General features: G+C 36.5%; 1 protein-coding gene across 5 annotated transcripts in view; it reads left to right on the forward strand.

Annotated features, from left to right (window-relative positions):
• UTRN (utrophin) overlaps positions 1-17,021 on the forward strand; it is a 370,439-nt gene extending 353,418 nt beyond the window's left edge. For all 5 annotated transcript variants that reach the window (XM_065835372.2, XM_065835371.2, XM_065835373.2 and 2 more), the window contains 6 exons: positions 2,536-2,694; positions 3,075-3,318; positions 8,232-8,340; positions 9,815-9,901; positions 12,716-12,738; positions 14,325-17,021. In XM_065835372.2, coding sequence (XP_065691444.2) covers positions 2,536-2,694; positions 3,075-3,318; positions 8,232-8,340; positions 9,815-9,901; positions 12,716-12,738; positions 14,325-14,333 — 631 coding nt within the window. In that variant the 3' untranslated portion in view covers positions 14,334-17,021. The remainder of the gene's footprint in view (positions 1-2,535; positions 2,695-3,074; positions 3,319-8,231; positions 8,341-9,814; positions 9,902-12,715; positions 12,739-14,324) is intronic.
• The last annotated feature ends 353 nt before the right edge of the window (positions 17,022-17,374 follow it).

Consider the following 17,374-nt stretch of genomic DNA (forward strand, 5'->3'; position numbering starts at 1 on the left):
ATTTAAATTAATATGTAAACAGTGGTTTTGAAAACCCATTCTCTCTCCAGTCTTTTTTAACACTCCATTTCTGCACTTGCTGAAGATGTGACAATCGCATCACGAGCACTTCCCAGCTTAGTGTAGCTGTTTGGGTTGCACAGAGTGGATTCTGCCCATTTCACAGGCCTGTAAAAGTTCCGTCATGTACCAGGGAGTCTGAAACCCCAAAAGGGGTTACATCACTTTGGCAAAAATTTCATAATATGGGATGGGTTTTTTATATCAGGATGGTTAAAGAATGCACTAGCCTTTGTTTCGGTCTTAACTAAATTAATGCAAAATATCAAAGCAAGTGATGATGAGATTCCCTGAGATCTCTCAAGTGGTGGAGAAAACAGGTAGAGGCTTTTTTCCTGTAGGTAAGGAAAAAAAGGAGCACTGCTCTGTTTCTTTTTCAGCTGACACTGTCAGATATCCCCTATATTTTTGAGAGACTTAAACCCACATACAACCTCAATTATATTAAATTACATTGCTGTATTTAACTAAAAATTCATTACATTAATTCATTTGCATGAAAAGATACATATTATCATTTCTTGTGAATATAGCACTGACTACAGTCAAGCCAATTAAGAAATAATGAACGTACATTATTTCCTTTAAAATTTGACTCATTAACCAGTAGTTAATAACAAAAGATAGGATGAAGGAAAGTGATGTGCAAGAGCTCTATGGAAGGATGTCTTCAAACATGGTGGTTTTTAACCTTTATATCATAAATGAACTTAAATGGAATGAATGCCATGAACTTTTAAAGTGGATAGAACCATCACAGTCTATAATTTGGTTTGGATTTTTTTTAGTTATAGTGTTACTTCATGCACATTTGTTTGATTGTAGTAGTCTAGACCTTCAGATCTCAATGACAAGTTAGGAAGTGAAAGACCACATGGTAACTTTGGGTAGATAGTTATCCTTGAGAAGCAATAGTTCAGTGTTGTTCTACCATAGGATTAGTCTTGAGTTTGTATTAAGCAGTACTGCAAAGAACCAAATGAATTCACTGCATGATAAAAGTACTTTCCTAAGAAAGAGACATTGGGAATCAGTATTTATTAAGTCTGTGGTTATTTTGTCTTGCTCATAATATGAGTGTGCTGCTTTTATATAGGTATCAATGTAGTGAGCTACCAAAAAAATCTTGGTTGAGCAGGATAAAATTGAGTTTTCCATTTCACAAACAGTATGTTTGCAGCTCTTATTTGTTCCTGTCACACACATTTGCTCCCTTTACCCCAAGAACCCGAGTTTATTTCTGAGAAAAACCCCAATCCATGTACCTGGCCTGTGAAACACCTGATGTGTTTTACTTGTACATGCATTTATTTATATATATATCTTCAGTTTCTTCCAGGGTATACATTTCTAAATAACTGTCCTTATTATTAATTCAAATAAGACTGTTCATTTGAATCTTTTATGATGAAAAATGTTAAAGTGACTGACAGGAAAGTCTCTTGAAAAGCTCCATTACACTTTTACTTGTAAAAGAAATATTTTGCATGTAATGAACTTCCCATTTTTAGTATGTGCTTTCAAAGGCAGTCCTTAAGGATACTTTTCATTATGTCAGACCACAGTCAGTTAGTAGCAGAATTTGTAGCTACCTCTTTCCAACAACACAATAAATACTTTTAATATGAAAAGGTCTCTTTTCTAAATGATATCCAAATATGTGTGTATATACTGCTCATGTGGTTTTCTCTCTATTGTTAACCGTGCTTTAACTGTAGAAGATCTTAGGGTAAACAATACTTCACAGTATCATAAGGTACACAGTCTCCATTTTGTAGTCAAGCGAAGTTTAAGGAGAGGTTTCTTTGGCATTTATATTTCTGCAGCAATTTCTCCGTGAAAACATTAGTATATGTTTTTCTGTTGTTGATTTATCCCTCTTGTGTAAGCAAGCAAGAAAACTGTTTTTAGGACATGGTATCCTTCACTTACTATCTGACTTTACTTATAGAGAAAAGACAGTAATGGGGGAAGAAAGGGCACACCTATACAAAAATAAACTCATTTGGACATTATAGCATAATTGAAAGTGTCAGGACTTCTGTATCTCCTTAAAAGAAGGTAATTGCTATATGAGTCAGGAGGAGGACAGTGTTATAGTGTTTGTTTTTTTTTTTTGTATCCCTGAATCTATAGAGAGGAGATTTGCTACCCTTGAAGAGTTTCAGGGTGTCACATGTGTACATCAAAATGTTCTTGCTTTCACTATTTCTTTTCAAACCATCAGTAGCATTTGTTCTTTATGCATACATTAAAGTAAACTGGTCTTTTATGCTACTACAGATCAATCGTCTTTTTCCTGTGCATTGTGTGTTTATATGGGTTTTTGGCAGTATATTTTTTAGGCTTATTTCTTGCTTCTGTAATCCTTTTTCATAAATAAACAAACAAAATCCCTCAGTTTGACAAAGATGTTTGCTCACATAATAAATGTTTTATTGCACTGTCTTTATCTGTGGTGTTTTATTGCTCTAGAGAGGACGAGCACGCCCTTATCCAGCAGTATTGCCAGACGCTGGGAGGAGAGTCACCTGTGAGTCAGCCACAGAGTCCTGCTCAGATACTCAAGTCAGTGGAAAAGGAAGAGAGAGGAGAGTTGGAGCGCATCATTGCCGACCTTGAGGAAGAACAAAGGTCTCATAATCGTCCTACCTGGTGTCTGAATTGTCATTTCATTGTTTGAACCATGCATGTACAATGTGTGGCTCTTGAAGATGAGTAGCCATGGACCTAGGGACACATAATTTTAGCAATAAAATATGAAGGCATATGTTGTGCATAGACTGGCTCTGTTAGGCAGAAGAGATTATGTCTGTGAGAAAATGCCTTAGTTTCACCTCTATTTTTTTTGCTACATTTTTTTTCCCATGAACCACAAGTCAAGACATTGTCTTTGTATGAGCTACTTGTGTCCTTAGTTGGAGGTGACGATAACATCATTATATCTAAGGAAGTCTTTTAATCTTTATTTGCTTGATGAAGTCATCATTCTCCTCCTCTTTTCAATACACCAGGAGTCTGCAGATAGAGTATGAGCAACTAAAGGAGCAACATCTTCGGAGAGGAATAAACCCTCTTGCATCACCTCCTGACTCCGTTGTGTCACCTCAACATGCTTCTGAAGATGCCGAGCTCATTGCTGAAGCTAAACTCCTGAGGCAACATAAAGGTCGCCTGGAAGCAAGGATGCAAATATTGGAAGATCATAATAAACAACTGGAGTCTCAGCTTCATCGGCTACGGCAGCTACTTGAGCAGGTAGATGTACACTGATGTCTTTCCACCATGTTGTTTCTCCGTGACACATTTCTTGGTGGAACAAAGGCACTGGAATTTTGCTGCAGATATTTTCACCATGCTAATTTGGTCTGTTGCACTCAGTCATTTCTAGCATAAAGAGAGATTTCTAGAATAAACCATGGTGAAAGTCAAAAGAGCACAAGATGCTGACAAGTGCTGGAGTGATCATGGTAACCTATGAAACATTGAGAATAAAACAAACAAGTGCAATAGTTTTTCATTAATTAAAAAGCAAGGGAAGAAAATATATATTCTGTTCCAAGTAGTGGTGCCAGTCGCACCCTGTATTTAACTTCAGTTTTCCAGTCTTTCCCTAAATAATTTGCTTATTTGTTGTCACAGTCACTGAAAGCTTTTTTAGCATGCCAGAGACAGATGGCCAAAGATACATCTAAAATGCAAAGGAGCAATACATTCCATTAAAAACACAGTTCCTCTTGAGTAGCATATTTAGACCAATAAGCTACAGCAAAATGGTCTGTGCATAAGTAATGCTGAAGGCAAGAGCCTTTTAGTAAATGTCAGTAGCTAGAGACTGTAGGGTCTCTTTGCTGGGGGAAGAAATGTTGAATCTTAGAAATCAGCACAAGCACATCTAGATTATAAAAATAACAACAGCAACATATACAAAGCATTGTATTTGTACTATATCATGTGGAAACTTGAACGATTAGGGGAAATTTGTATGAATGTTTGAATGTTTTCTCTTGACTAATCATGCCACTTGGGTCAGAGTACAGTGAAGCAAATGATTCCTGCCTTCCGTGAGTCAGGTGCCTGGCTGTACATAGCAGAGGATTTAACTAAGCCAAGAAACAGACCGCATAGACCAGGTATCAAAATGGTACTAAGTTCCTGATGTAGATGATACTTTCATCACAGTGATAAAGACTGGTTTTTGTTTATTTGTTTCACTGGCTGGCTTTGTCATTTCTCTCAGCAGTTTTGGCTGAATAGCATTAAGATGCATCTGTTCCAATGGCTTCCCTGCTCCTCCAGCAGAGTATTTTTGTTGTTGTTACTGACATTCTAGCATCTTTAATCAGTATTTGAGTAGCTTAAATATTTAAAAGGGAAGATAACAACTGATGCAACTGTTAGCAATCATTCATAGAGTAAATATCTTGAGAACTGTGGCCAATACTAGGTGTTTCAGAGAAGGCTTTAAAATCTGCAAAGTTTTGCCAAACCCACAGTCACTTTCAGCTCAGTACATAGAGCAGGAACATGTTTACCCTTTAAAACTTTATTTTTTTTTCGCATGTAGCTGTGGATAATCTTATAATTTTGTAATCTTTTCAAAATCGTTATAACATTCTTAGTAAGACCTTTAGGATATACATGTGTTGTGCTGTAGTGGGTGGGGTAAGGAGCAGTAGTTTCTTCTTATAAGTGCTGCCTTTGGATTTTTCTGGGAATCCTGCAGCTCCTACTTTCTGATAGAGTAAGGTAGAACAGAGTTGACCTTTTTCCATATTTCTGATCATATACACCTCATTTACTATATACTGTTGTTCTTATCCTTCCTGTCTGAAATCTCCCCGCTGTGTGAGAGTCATGCTGTGCTTCTGATTCTACTAGGTGCCTTTCCCTAAGCTGTCCCTGTTTCTCTTGTCTGTTAGTAGAGGGGCTGGTATGAAATCAAATATATGAGAAGGTCTGCATTAATGCTTTTATAATATATCTGTGACTTTTCAGTATGCCTTTCTAAATGCATCTTTACTTTGTCTAGTAGGGTGTTTTTGACCTACCACTAAGCACATTTTTTGCTAACTGTCTGCAAGGATGCTGAAGAGGGTTCAGAAATTATAAATAATTTGAATTTTTAGTATATATTCTCTGGAACTTCTTTATTTTGACAGTAATACAACTATGAAGCAGCGCTGAATCCCATTACTGCCCTCTTAACTTTCTGAAAAAATGACCACTCTTCAGCATGTCTGTTTTTCTCTCATGTGTTCACCATTCAGAGTCTGTGAAAGTCTTTACCTCTTTCACGGCTTGGGGAAGGACTTTATCAGAAGCCAATTGAGCATCGAAGTATATTTATTTGTTTTTTCTGCTTTTATTGGCTGTCCAATTTTTGTTGTTGTCGTTGTCAGTGGTTATAAGGAATACCTTTTTCATTAACAAGATGGATGATTTGCATGGAAGATTCTCATAAGTCCAAATGTCAAAATATATAACACGAATGTAATTCCTGTAGAACTTATTACTGGTATTAAATGACGTAACTGTCTTAGAGCCACTTCTTCTCACTTCTGTCAACAACAAGTCTCTGCATTTCTCCTTTTCACACAGCCTCCTGACTGTTGTTTGCGTTAATAATTTGCCACTGAATCTAAAATACTAGGACTATTTTTTTTTTTCTCTAAAAGATTTGGAGTATCTATAGACAGATATTTAGGTAGAAAGTTATTGAAACTTAGATGCTTTCCTGTAGTAACTGTTTAATCTATATGAGAGCATTCTAAGATGTTCTTCAGAGAGAACCTTTAGCAGAAATGCACATGCATGCTGGCTGTACATTTGCAAACTTCAGGTCACAGTTCCAAGGTTACCATACTATTTTTACTTCAGCGAGCCCAAAGGATTCATAGCTGTCCCACAATGTTGTAATTTTTGTCTGCCTGACATTATAGTGTCAAAGAGGAAGGTGAAACAAGACTGGCATGTGACAACTTTGATAGTAACATGTTAATTATAAAGAGAAAAAAAAAATCCTTTTTCACTTTTCTTTCTTCAGCCCTTTTAGATTCTGCATGTGTAAAGTAGAAGTGAGATCTATTATGAAGGGCATTCAAAGTCTGTTTAGATTTTTCTCTGCTTGTCTGAGCTACTGAATAGAGGTTTCGTGTTGTATTTGATATTGAAGTTAATGGTAGCTAAAACCATCTGTCAATGGCTATATGATCAGAGTTTAAGACAGTAAATAGAGACTGTAGTTCCCTCTTCAGCTGGAAGCACAGGAGCTTTATCAAGAGAGCAGAAGAGACTGTTTCTTTTGTGGCTGGGAGAAAAAGTCTGGAACAAGAAGAAACATCCATAATGGATGTGTAAAGGGAATTGGCTTTTTTGAGGCTTTCTGTGATTCAGAGGTTTGGGGTGGGGCAAGGTGTTTTGTTTTGGTTTTTACCAAAAGCAACAGAAGTCAAGGGACGAACAGGTATGTCTTATCTGTCCATTAATCCACAGAACACTTCAGGCTCTTCTTTGGAAAAGACACCAGTATCAGACACATTGAAATAAAGCACTATACAGAAAAATTTATTAAAATAAATATCTCCTTTGAAATACTTTAAAAACTGCTGTCACACAGAAAGAAAAAAAATATCTCAACTTCAGAGTTTTCTGGAGAAAAGCTTTTCCATCCCTTCATATCTTTATTTGGCTTTGCCTATGAAAAAATTTGAAAACTCCCAGAAACTGGAGTTAGAAACTTTTCCCTCATCCCCCCAGAGGCGTGATCGGTCTCTCTGCTTTTATTTGTTCAGGAAGAAGCAGCGTAGTATAGTAAGCGTATGGTATAGCAGCATATAATAACATTTAGGGCTATTTTCTTATAGTTTCTGGCTTAAGGGTTGTCGGCTGGGTTGTTTTGAATAAGAATGCACTAACTTCACAATGCCTGAAGAGGGCTGATGATGGAGGTGATTAGATTTTGTAGGTGTTATGCAACTGGGGTCAAGTAGAACATGATTTTCTAGAGTTTTTTTCTCAAGTTCTTTCCCAGTAAAACTGTGAATCGTGTGAATATGTGCAGCTGTATCCTCAACTATTTTGCATCTAACATTTTTCAGTATCTGGTTATTATGGTGAGGCATTTATGCCACTACCAGAACCCTTCTCTTTCTGCTCCACACCCTACTCTTCATCTGCTTAACTGGCTTGGCCAATTTAAAATCACCGCTTATTTTACCTAGACCCTATAGCTGGGTTGAAGCCTGATACTGAATAGCAAATGACTTTGCTACTTGATAGGCATTTGCTGTTCACAGGAGTGTCTTGATGGTAAAATACTTGGCTGGCCTGAAAACATTTCCATTTTTCTTTGTCTTCTAAATGCAGAGCAATATATCTTGATTTATTCTTTTAGTCAAAACTGGAAGTTGGTATTGTCATGCTGAGAGATGAGATTTGGAGGAGAAAAAGAGATTTGCTGAGTGCTCAAGGGAACATTTCCTTCTATTTCTCACCACTGTGAGAAGAAGAAAATGTATTTTCCTTTGTTCTACAATCTTCAATTCTGTTGAAGATTTTTCTTTTAAACTGGAAATTGTATCTCTCAAAAAAAAAAAAAAAAGAATGTTTGACTTAAGACTGTGAGCTACAAAGGAGCAAACTTGTGTACAAATGAACTGTCATATTGTGTATTTTTTGCATCGAGTCTCATAGGTGTTTTAGGTACTTGCTCAGACTCAGTTTCAAAAATATCTTAGAAGTAATAATATTTTTGTTAATTCAGTATCTGCTTTAGATAGATTTACTTAAATAATCTGCTCTTTAAGCTGTTTGGAAGTAATCTGATGATTTGCAATCAAAAAGATAAATGATTGGGGGAATCATTTCAGCTAAGATTCTATAGCTGCTTTAAATGTAAATAATATTTCAGGTGCTTCTGCTTTTTCAGAACAATCAGTTCTGGAGTTCAAATACTGTATTACTACTCTCTTTCTTGAATAATTTCTTACAAGAAAGAAGAAAAACAGGAAAAACAGTTGTATAGACCTAAGCCAACTTTAAATAGTTTGGAGAGAAAACAAGAAAGAGGACATAAAAAAGGAAATGAGCAGGGTGACTGCATATAAGCTCACAATTAAATTCTGTATATACGATTTATCTAAATTTGGGTATTATTGTCTTTAATGTAGCCTGAGTCAGATTCCCGGGTTAACGGCACCTCCTCCTGTGCTTCATCCCAGCACTCTGCCCTTGGCTACCCACTCGAGCAAGAGACAAGCTCACAGTTTCATCAGACAGGTAAGTGTTTCGATCGGATAATGTGCTGCGTGGGTCTAGAGGTGACTACTGAATAGGTTTGGCATCTTTCTGAAAAGATTTCTAAAAAAAAGGGAACTGGTCTTTGCGATGCTCCTGAGAGCAGGACTCGCTGCAGCTGTTGCTTTCCCCACGCTTGTAAAACAGCTGCAGTATCACAAGAATCCCTGTGACTCTGACTTACAGATCTCTGTCAATGGATTCCATGGTCACATCCATTTTAAGCAGGTGAATTTACTGGGCAAATCCATTGTCACTGAAGGGTGAATCAGATTTCATTGCACTGAAACAGCCAAGAGCTGTTTGTCATAGAGCACACACTCTCACCCAAGTAATCAAATATACACAACACATAATAGAAGTTTCCTGATGGCTGCTTTAAAAATTCTTGTGTATTCTCTGCTTACCCTGGTATTTTGATGACCCCACCCTTCAAAGTTTTCACATCTTCAGGAACTAATAAGCATTTAAGGGTATAACCTCTGCACTTGAGGGGATTTCTCTCTTGAAAGATTATTGTAGATTATGCAAAAGCAGAACTCATTAATTCCACTGGGAATTAGCAGAAATAACCACAGACCATTGAATGTTCAATATTAGGGGAAAAATTAAAATATTTGTCTCAAATTATCTTAAATGCAATTTTCTCCTTGCTTTTGTTTTCAAATCTTTGTGCTATAGATTAAAAATGATTTCTGTGAAAATAGGAAAAATATTCCCTTGCATACCGAAAAGTTTTCATTCAGCACTGACATGTGGGTTTGCTTTCATGTTATCTAGAAAGACATGGAATGCCTTTGAGTCTGATTTAATGCAATGGTAGATTTATGAGAGATGCTGTCTAATAGCCCTACCAGGAACAGAGCCAGCTGTATTCCCTAACCACTCCCTTGCCTTAATTTTATACAGCATTTAAAAAAAAAAAGCAAAGAAGATTTTAACACTAGTGAAATTGCTGGTGCACATTGAATGAAGGCCATTGAAAAGATAATTAAAAAAAAAAAAAAAAAGAATGGTGTATTCACTCTGGAAGCTACATGACAAATCATCTGAAAATGGAACAGAATATTAACTGAGCAGCTACCTGGTATAATTCCCTCATCTTGTAAACCTTTTATTTATTTTAACTATAAATTCCTATATACGGCTTCTTGTTGGCAATTTCTTCTAGCTTTAATCTTGGGTATAATGGTTAAGCTTTAATAAAAGAGAAATGAGTTCTGCTGCAAATCAATGATATAACTTTCACCTCCTCTCTCAAAGCTGGCAATTATCAATGACAGTTCCTACACATTAAGTTACAAAGGCTTCAGGTAGTGGTTTTCTTTGAAATATAAAGGCATATTTAACTGGAAGGTTGGATGAGAATGCTTTTCAGAACGTTGATTTTTTTTCTCTCTTTTTTTCTCCTCTTCTTACTAAACCCATTGCTCTTTTCTTGTTGCCATATTTGCAGATGACTTGTTAGTTCCACCTCATGATACCAACACAGATCTAACAGACGTTATGGAGCAAATCAACAGCACATTTCCAGCTTGCTGCTGTAAGTGTAACAAATGATGTGTCTGAAAATAATACCAAATTTGAGGAGGTCTTTTGAAGAAAAAAAGTCACTCTTATGTTATTGACTAGGACAACAATCTTCCCTCTGATAAGATTTCTTGTCAAGATATGCAAGCTACACAATCTTGTTCTTCAAAGTTCCCCAGTAGACACTATTTGTGAAGGGAAATAAATAGTCTCATGTTTTCAATGGAAGTCATTCACTATAAGAAAAGCCTATAGCTCCATGTGGAATTTTCATTTGTGCTCACATGGGAAAGGAGAGCTAGAATTTGCTGCTGATGTAAATTCTATGTAGAACTTAAGTGAATGTAGATTCAGAAATTCTGAATTATGTTTCTCTAATAAAACTTGAGAAAAAGGCCTTAGATAACAGGAGGGGACCATAGCCCAATCCTGGCTGTCTGAACTAATTATTGAACCAGTTATTAAACTAATTGACCAGACGCAATAACTGTTAACACAGCACTTAACACATTTCCCTGCTTAAATGCACTGAAAGCTGATATTTTATTCAGCGTCTATTAAAGGGAGATCAAAAGGTAAACCAATTACTTTTATATGTGTGGTTTATATCAGCTGACATACATTTCCATGGATCCTGTTCCTTCCATAGTGCCACTGCACTTGCAGGAGTGAGGAGCTTGCGCTCTCTCTGGTCCCAGCAGTATTTCATGCAGATTGTTGTTTTAGGCAGGAGGGTGAAGCGGCAGCTTTGTTATTCAATGTATTTTTTTTTAAAATACACTTATATCTTAACCTTCAGCTCTTTTCCCTTAGGAAAACAGTGGTGGAAACTTTGCTATATACTGAAACTTTCAACAGTTCTTTCAAATGAAGTGTAATGATAATGATCCATTTCAAAAGGCACAAGTGAGAAGGAGGTGTTTCTGTTCTAATCCTTCTGGAAGCAATAAGACTGAAGTCCATTCTGTCCTATTTTGTAAACTCAGTGTGGATCCTGTCAAAATACCACTTTTATCTCTTGTATATACCTAGTTTGGCTCTGAAGAACTGCATCACAGAAGATGCACTTTGCTCATTTTGAGAAGTAAATTAGGATGTAGCAAAACATGTTTTGTTTTGGCTGTCCCTTGAGATTTTCAGTGAGTTCAATAGTTCAGAGCCCATCACTTTGCAAGTCAAAGATTTTATTCTAAGGAGCATCTATTCTTGAAATCGACAGCTAGTGGAGCTACTCAGCACAACTTAATGGTGTGTATTCGTACAAATCAGTAGAAAACACAAGCCCAGTATCAGTTCTATGCAGAAGGAGTACAGCAGCTACTGAACATTTGGCCCAAATGAAATTACAGAAAATTTGCAGACGTAGTCATTTGTGTGTCGGGGCAAGCTTGCTAATGATGGCTGTTCTCCACAACCAGGAAACATGAAAAAAAACCATCATCTAATATCCATTAAATGATACCCTGAATGGGACAAGAGGGGATTGAAAGTGAAAACCAGGGGCTCACATCATTTCATATTTTGAAGCATATGTGAGCAGTTGAGATTAAAACAACTCACAGTTCCAAATTCTGTGTGATTTTTCCCTTTGTCATTGACATGCTGTGGCAGAAATCAAATCAAACCAGCACGCCCCAGTTCATAGGTACTACTCATGTTTGCTCTTCTTCAGTCATTTTAGAATATCTGTTACTTGGGAGATTTGCTAGGGGTATATTCTTTTAACCATGGAAGATTCATATACTGGTTTAGAAGCCTGTAATGAGTACTAGTTGTCTGTCCTTCCCAACAGAGTGCATTAAGCTGTAGGAGTTTTGCTAGGAAAGACTATGACAGAGCATCTAGTCCCTGTTCTTTTCCTGTGGCTGTTTGAGATGGATTTGTCTTTCTGGATGGACAATTATCTAACCTCTTCTGTAAGATTTCCAATGACATAGACACCATGGATTCCCTAGGCAATCTGGTTTAAGAGCATTGTTGTATTCCTAATACTAAAAAATGATATCCTTACTGTTTTTTAATTATACCCGAGCTAAATTTTATTAGAATAGCCTTCATGTTCAACACATCATGTCCATTTCTTTTTTTAAATATATACTTTTTTCAATGTTTTTTTTTTTTTTCACCACTTCATCACTACTGATCTCTCCCACCTTAGTCACAGCTTTCATTAAGGACAGTTACTAGCATCTGTGCTTTAGGTAGATTATATTCATCCCGTCTTGACTGTATAATACAGCCAGTCTTCTCTTCTGCTGTATTTGTTTTTATGGGTTTCAAGTTATAATTTGTCTTGAAATCAGCATTTCTATTTACTCTAAATATACCTTATGAAGCCATTATTCATATAGTAAGGCCAGCACTGCTCTTAGTGGTGGGGTTGGGTTTAATTTGCTGTCCACATCCTTTAATGATGGATATAATGCTTCTTTTCCATCCCTGTTTATGAAGTTGGTCTTCAGAACCAGACAAGTTGTGCAACACTCCTGCCTTTGCATCCAAGTGAGTTCCAGAACAGAGTGTTTTGAACACACAGCATAATAATAGAGCACTCATAGGTCTATATGGTTAGTAAGAAGTGAAACAGGAAAAAATCATATCATCTGTATATTCTTAATGCAATAAATCTGTTACAAGAAAAGAAAATTTATTGAAAAAAGTTATGCATAGACTATAACAACACACTTAAAGTTAAATGTTTATTTTTTTAAGGTAGAAGTCTTTCAATTCTTTTGTAGTACTTATTTTCTTGACACTGGCTTTCTTTTTAAACTGTCAAGATACAGAATCATGTAGATTTCTAACTTCTGTTTTTTTCTACTTACAGCAAGTTTCACTGGCAGACCACAGGTATGAGACATGTTTACATACTTGCATAGTTATAGGAAATAAAGTAAAGCAAGTGGAAAAGTTCCATTAAAGCAAAGTGACTGGGTTTTTTTTTCTATATTTTTTCCCTAGAGGTCTGTTTGGAAGATAGACCCATGTAACAAGGCTAGATTCTGCAGTATCCCAGTTAATAGAGAATTCCTGCTAGTTCAGGCATTACCAAAGGTACTACAGTATACAGTTCTGGGATGCTGACCGGATGCAATCAGCTCAAATCTATCAAGGCCAGTTAGTTTCAAGCTAACATCAGCTCTGCAAGATCAAAGCTGGGCTTTGCAAAAATATTCAGATGTCCTTGTGCCTTGTTGCCCATCGCTTCAGTTTGAGGAGCTATGGGCACAAGGATGAGCAGCCACACATCTCCCAGAAGGCAGCTGCTTTACAAACCTGAAGCAGAAATTTGTCTGCTTTCAGAGTTCACAAAAATGTGGAAGACAATCCAATATTTAGATACTTGTTCTTCAAAATCGAACTGGTACGAATGATCAGTTGATTTTCTGTTATAAGTAACAGAAATACGAAAAACACTTGCTATAGTTTTAGGTTGATATTGGAGCCCATGTATGACAAATAAGGAATGACATAATCTTGTGTGATTGCAGAGTTCTTTGAAAGTTTGATTGTTAAATGAGTTTTAAAGACTAACACAAATTGCTGTGTGAGACTTCAGAAGAATTAAGTGGTAGGGAGTCTATTTAGTCCTCCAAATTGCTTTACCTTGTCCATTAATCCACAGTTTGAAAGGTCATACCCTCCCAAGATAAATATATAAAAATTCAGAAATATTGCTCTGTGAACACTTTCTTGAATAGTAATATGTGGGATAGTAGGATCACCCTCCCAAACAGGAATTTCTAAAGAGAATGGGGTGAATCATGCCCTGCAACCAACTCAAAGTTTGTGTTTCAGTCTCTTGTTAAGTAAAATCAATGAATTAAACTAGCATTTTTCAGAAACCCTTTCTCTAAGCAGGCACAGAGATAGCTTTCAGTGTTATTGGTGAATAATACTAATCTTCCTGAAAAAGCATTTCATTTTTTTTAGATACAGGATGATTCCCAAATGGTATCACTGCAAACCTACCCTTCCTGAATCATTAGAGAAGGCACACTTGTCCATTGAGGGATCTGAATCCTGAAACAGGAGCCTGGAAATCACATTTGAAGGGGCTGAGTCCAAGTCCACACTCTGTGTACTCTCCATTTTTACCACTTAGGCTTCAGACAGGACGATAGTCTGCCTAAACCTTTTTTTCCTATGAGTGCAGAACACAGAGAGCCTACAAGTTATTATATATTTACTGCTCTGTAGACTATCGTCCTCTGGGTCTTACTCAACATGAATTTTAAACACTGTAGTATAGTAAAATTAGGTTTCTCTTAACTACATGCCTCAGTGATTTGCTGAGTCTTGGGCCAATACATCTGAAGTTTTAAGATAGAGGGTTTTTGTAAAATGACGTCATTCTCCTTAACTGAACTGAGAATATCCAGACCTTTCTGTGTGTGTTAATGTCATACTGATGTAGGTATTTCTCATCCTGACAGGCGATGTGAAGTGCTCATTTGGATGGTGACTAGTGCTTCCTGACGTGCAGTACAGCCCTTTTCTACAAACCACCGGTCGTGAGTTCCACTTCATCAGAAGCTGCATGGGACCCTGGAACATGCTGTTCCCTCTGACTGCGTGTTCTACTTGAAATAGCAAAACACTGAATACCCAAAGACAAAGATGTTTTTATAGTATCGTTTTGTTTTTTCTTTCTTCTTCTTCCCTTTCTATGCAACTGTAAATTAATGAGCAGTGGAGTATTTGTCACTGATTTGTATAAATATACAGCCGTGGGAAAAGGGGCAGGGGCTTTATATACGTTCTTTTTGATAATCGTGAAGAGAACTGCATAAGGAGTTTGGAGCAAAATGTTACATTTATACATTCCTTTCAGCTCTTTGTTTTTACATTGTAAAATACCCTTAGTTATATTCTCACACATTTAATATTCTGTACTGATTATTTATATGCTAACCATCTAACCACAGATATTTCAGATTACCCTTGAATTGTTTTCAGAATTGGCATATGAAGTTCCCGTAATCTGCATTCTTGTTACTAGTTAACAATAATTGCTGTTGGGTGCAAGCTACGGTATTTTAACTCTATTAAACCAGGTAAACTCTCATTTTGAGTCATAACTATCATACTCATGCACCAAAATGGTATTTTTAACTTTATTTTAGTTATTTCCAGCCAACACACTCCATTTGGAGGATTATTTTTTTAAGCCTTACTTAACTTTGAGTTGGAAGATAGCTAAAAAGAGGACTTTGATGATAGCTTAAGTTGTTTTTTGTAAGGTCTAAGTTAGTGTAATCTTTCCCAACTTTGTTCAGAGACAAAGCTTTGCTGTTCCCCGCTGTGCCAAACTTGCTTCAAGTTTTGGAATTTACAGTCTGTGAAGTAAAGCTCATTTCCCTGAGATCCCCTTCTTTTATCTGCTTCTTGGAAGTGAAGAGACAATTAGAAAGCCCTTTCCAATACTATTAGCAATGGAACATTTTCTTCAAAATTGCAGTGCACTTGGATATTATCATTTGGCATTGTAATCTTGCGACTCATCTTTGAAATCATTTATGTACTTTAAGTAGGGATAATTACAGGAAAGTTATGTCACTGATCAGCTGATCTCTAGTTTTAAAATAATCATAAGAGATTCTAATGCCTTCACAGAGTTTACAATGCTGCATGGACATTTGCTTTAGTTTCAGGACATACCTTTAATTGGTAGAACTGCATGCAATGTATTTCATGTGTAGTGGAGAGAAACTAAACTGTGTTGTTCTTACTTAATACTAAAGAAAAAAAAAATCTCAAAATGGTATTGGAAGAGTTGTAAATTCTCTGCTGCTGTCAAAAACTGCTAGATGACATTAAGACAGCAGGTCAGGAATTTCTAATGTTGTGAGGTGGTGCCAAGTAGACTCTCCTGCAGGCACAGCCCTCACTCCTGGCCTACTATTGCTGCGGCTCAAAGAGTGATTTGGGCACAGCATTGACCACATTCTCATGTCGGCTCTGATGCCAGCTATTTCTGAACCCTTTGGCAAATTATTTAACCACTCTGCCTCTGTTTTCCCATCTGTAAAATGGGGATGCTAGTACTCGCCTCTCAAAGGTCTTGTAGGGCTTGCTTAGTTAGTGTCTGAAAAGCTCTATATAAATGCAAAGTATTACTCCTGATTGGGTGGAGCAAAATTGTCAAGGTGGGAAGATGCTGGCTCTTATAAATGCTCCATCTATTAAAAGTAGTGTAGTTATTTTGAAAAGAAAAAAACCCCCACATTTTACAGAAGAGGAAAGCCATGACCACCTTCTACCTCAGACCTATCTTCATGAGTAGTATTGGAAATAGCTTTATATTCTGTTCTCTGCAAAGTACTTTGCTTTTATCAAGCTACATCATTCCCTAGGCAAGAAATCCTTAAAAATATCCCCCCTTGTAAGGAAAAAAAGGTCTCAGTAGTGAATTTGGTGGCTTTTATTTTCGTTCTGAATATGAGGTTATGTATAAAGTTGTTTTTCTGCCTGTGTTTGTATGCATCCTTTGTCCTCTGCTGCCAAGTAAATGCTGCTTCAAACACTACATTGTAACATTCTTCCTCTGAGACAATAATAAATAAAAGGAATATATTGCAGTAACGTGAGAAAAAGTATGGAGTTCTTTCAAGTTTTGTGATCTTCAAGGATGGCACTTGTCATTGCTAAATGCTGCAAATTTCATTCTGAAGAAGATTTTTAACACAGGAGTGCTCTGATAATCCATTTTTGGAGTGCGGTTTGCATTTATATAAATGAGATTAAACAATGTTTTCTCCCCATAAATCTGTACATATTTGTTCCAGTTTTCCATCTTTAGTGATTTAGTCTAGAATCTTCTCACTTGCACGACAGATATATTTGATCACTGAGAAGCAGACTGCTTTTATTTTAAAAATGTTATATATACATATTACAAAACAGCATAATGTGTGAAGCCCTGGCAAATACTAGAACTGTAAATTAGTCTTAGAATTTTGATGGTGTTCAGTCAATATGCACAGCATTAGGTATTCAGTCAAGAAACATGTACATCCTAGCCCTACCATGTGCTGATTTTAGGTATTTGCTTTAAGCTAATGCAAGTTATGTTAATGACAGTGTTAGAACTACTGTGCTTGACCAAGAATAAAAGTCCACAGCCCTCAAAATTCTGTTTCCTTATAGCAATATTTGGCACAATTTTCATGTTTAGTGTTTATTAATATTTGTTTTCAAACTTTAACAAATTCAAAATATAAGTATCAAAGTAATGACATCTTGCCTCAGTTTGTGAAAGGATGCTTAACAAGTTGTTGGGAATAAGTGGGTTTTTCATATGGCATTTAAGTGGTGCAGCAGTTAGCAGGAATTTAATTATAGAAATAGCAATATATTGAGTCAAATTCAGTTCTGTAGATACAACAATGTGTCAAACAGGAGGAGACTGGTAGATTAAGGAATCTTTAAACCACAAAATCTGTCTTGTGATTAAAATGTTTACTTTTTTTGTATGTTTGAAGAG

This window comes from Patagioenas fasciata, chromosome 3 (assembly GCF_037038585.1).
Source record: "Patagioenas fasciata isolate bPatFas1 chromosome 3, bPatFas1.hap1, whole genome shotgun sequence".
Classification (NCBI taxonomy): domain Eukaryota; kingdom Metazoa; phylum Chordata; class Aves; order Columbiformes; family Columbidae; genus Patagioenas; species Patagioenas fasciata.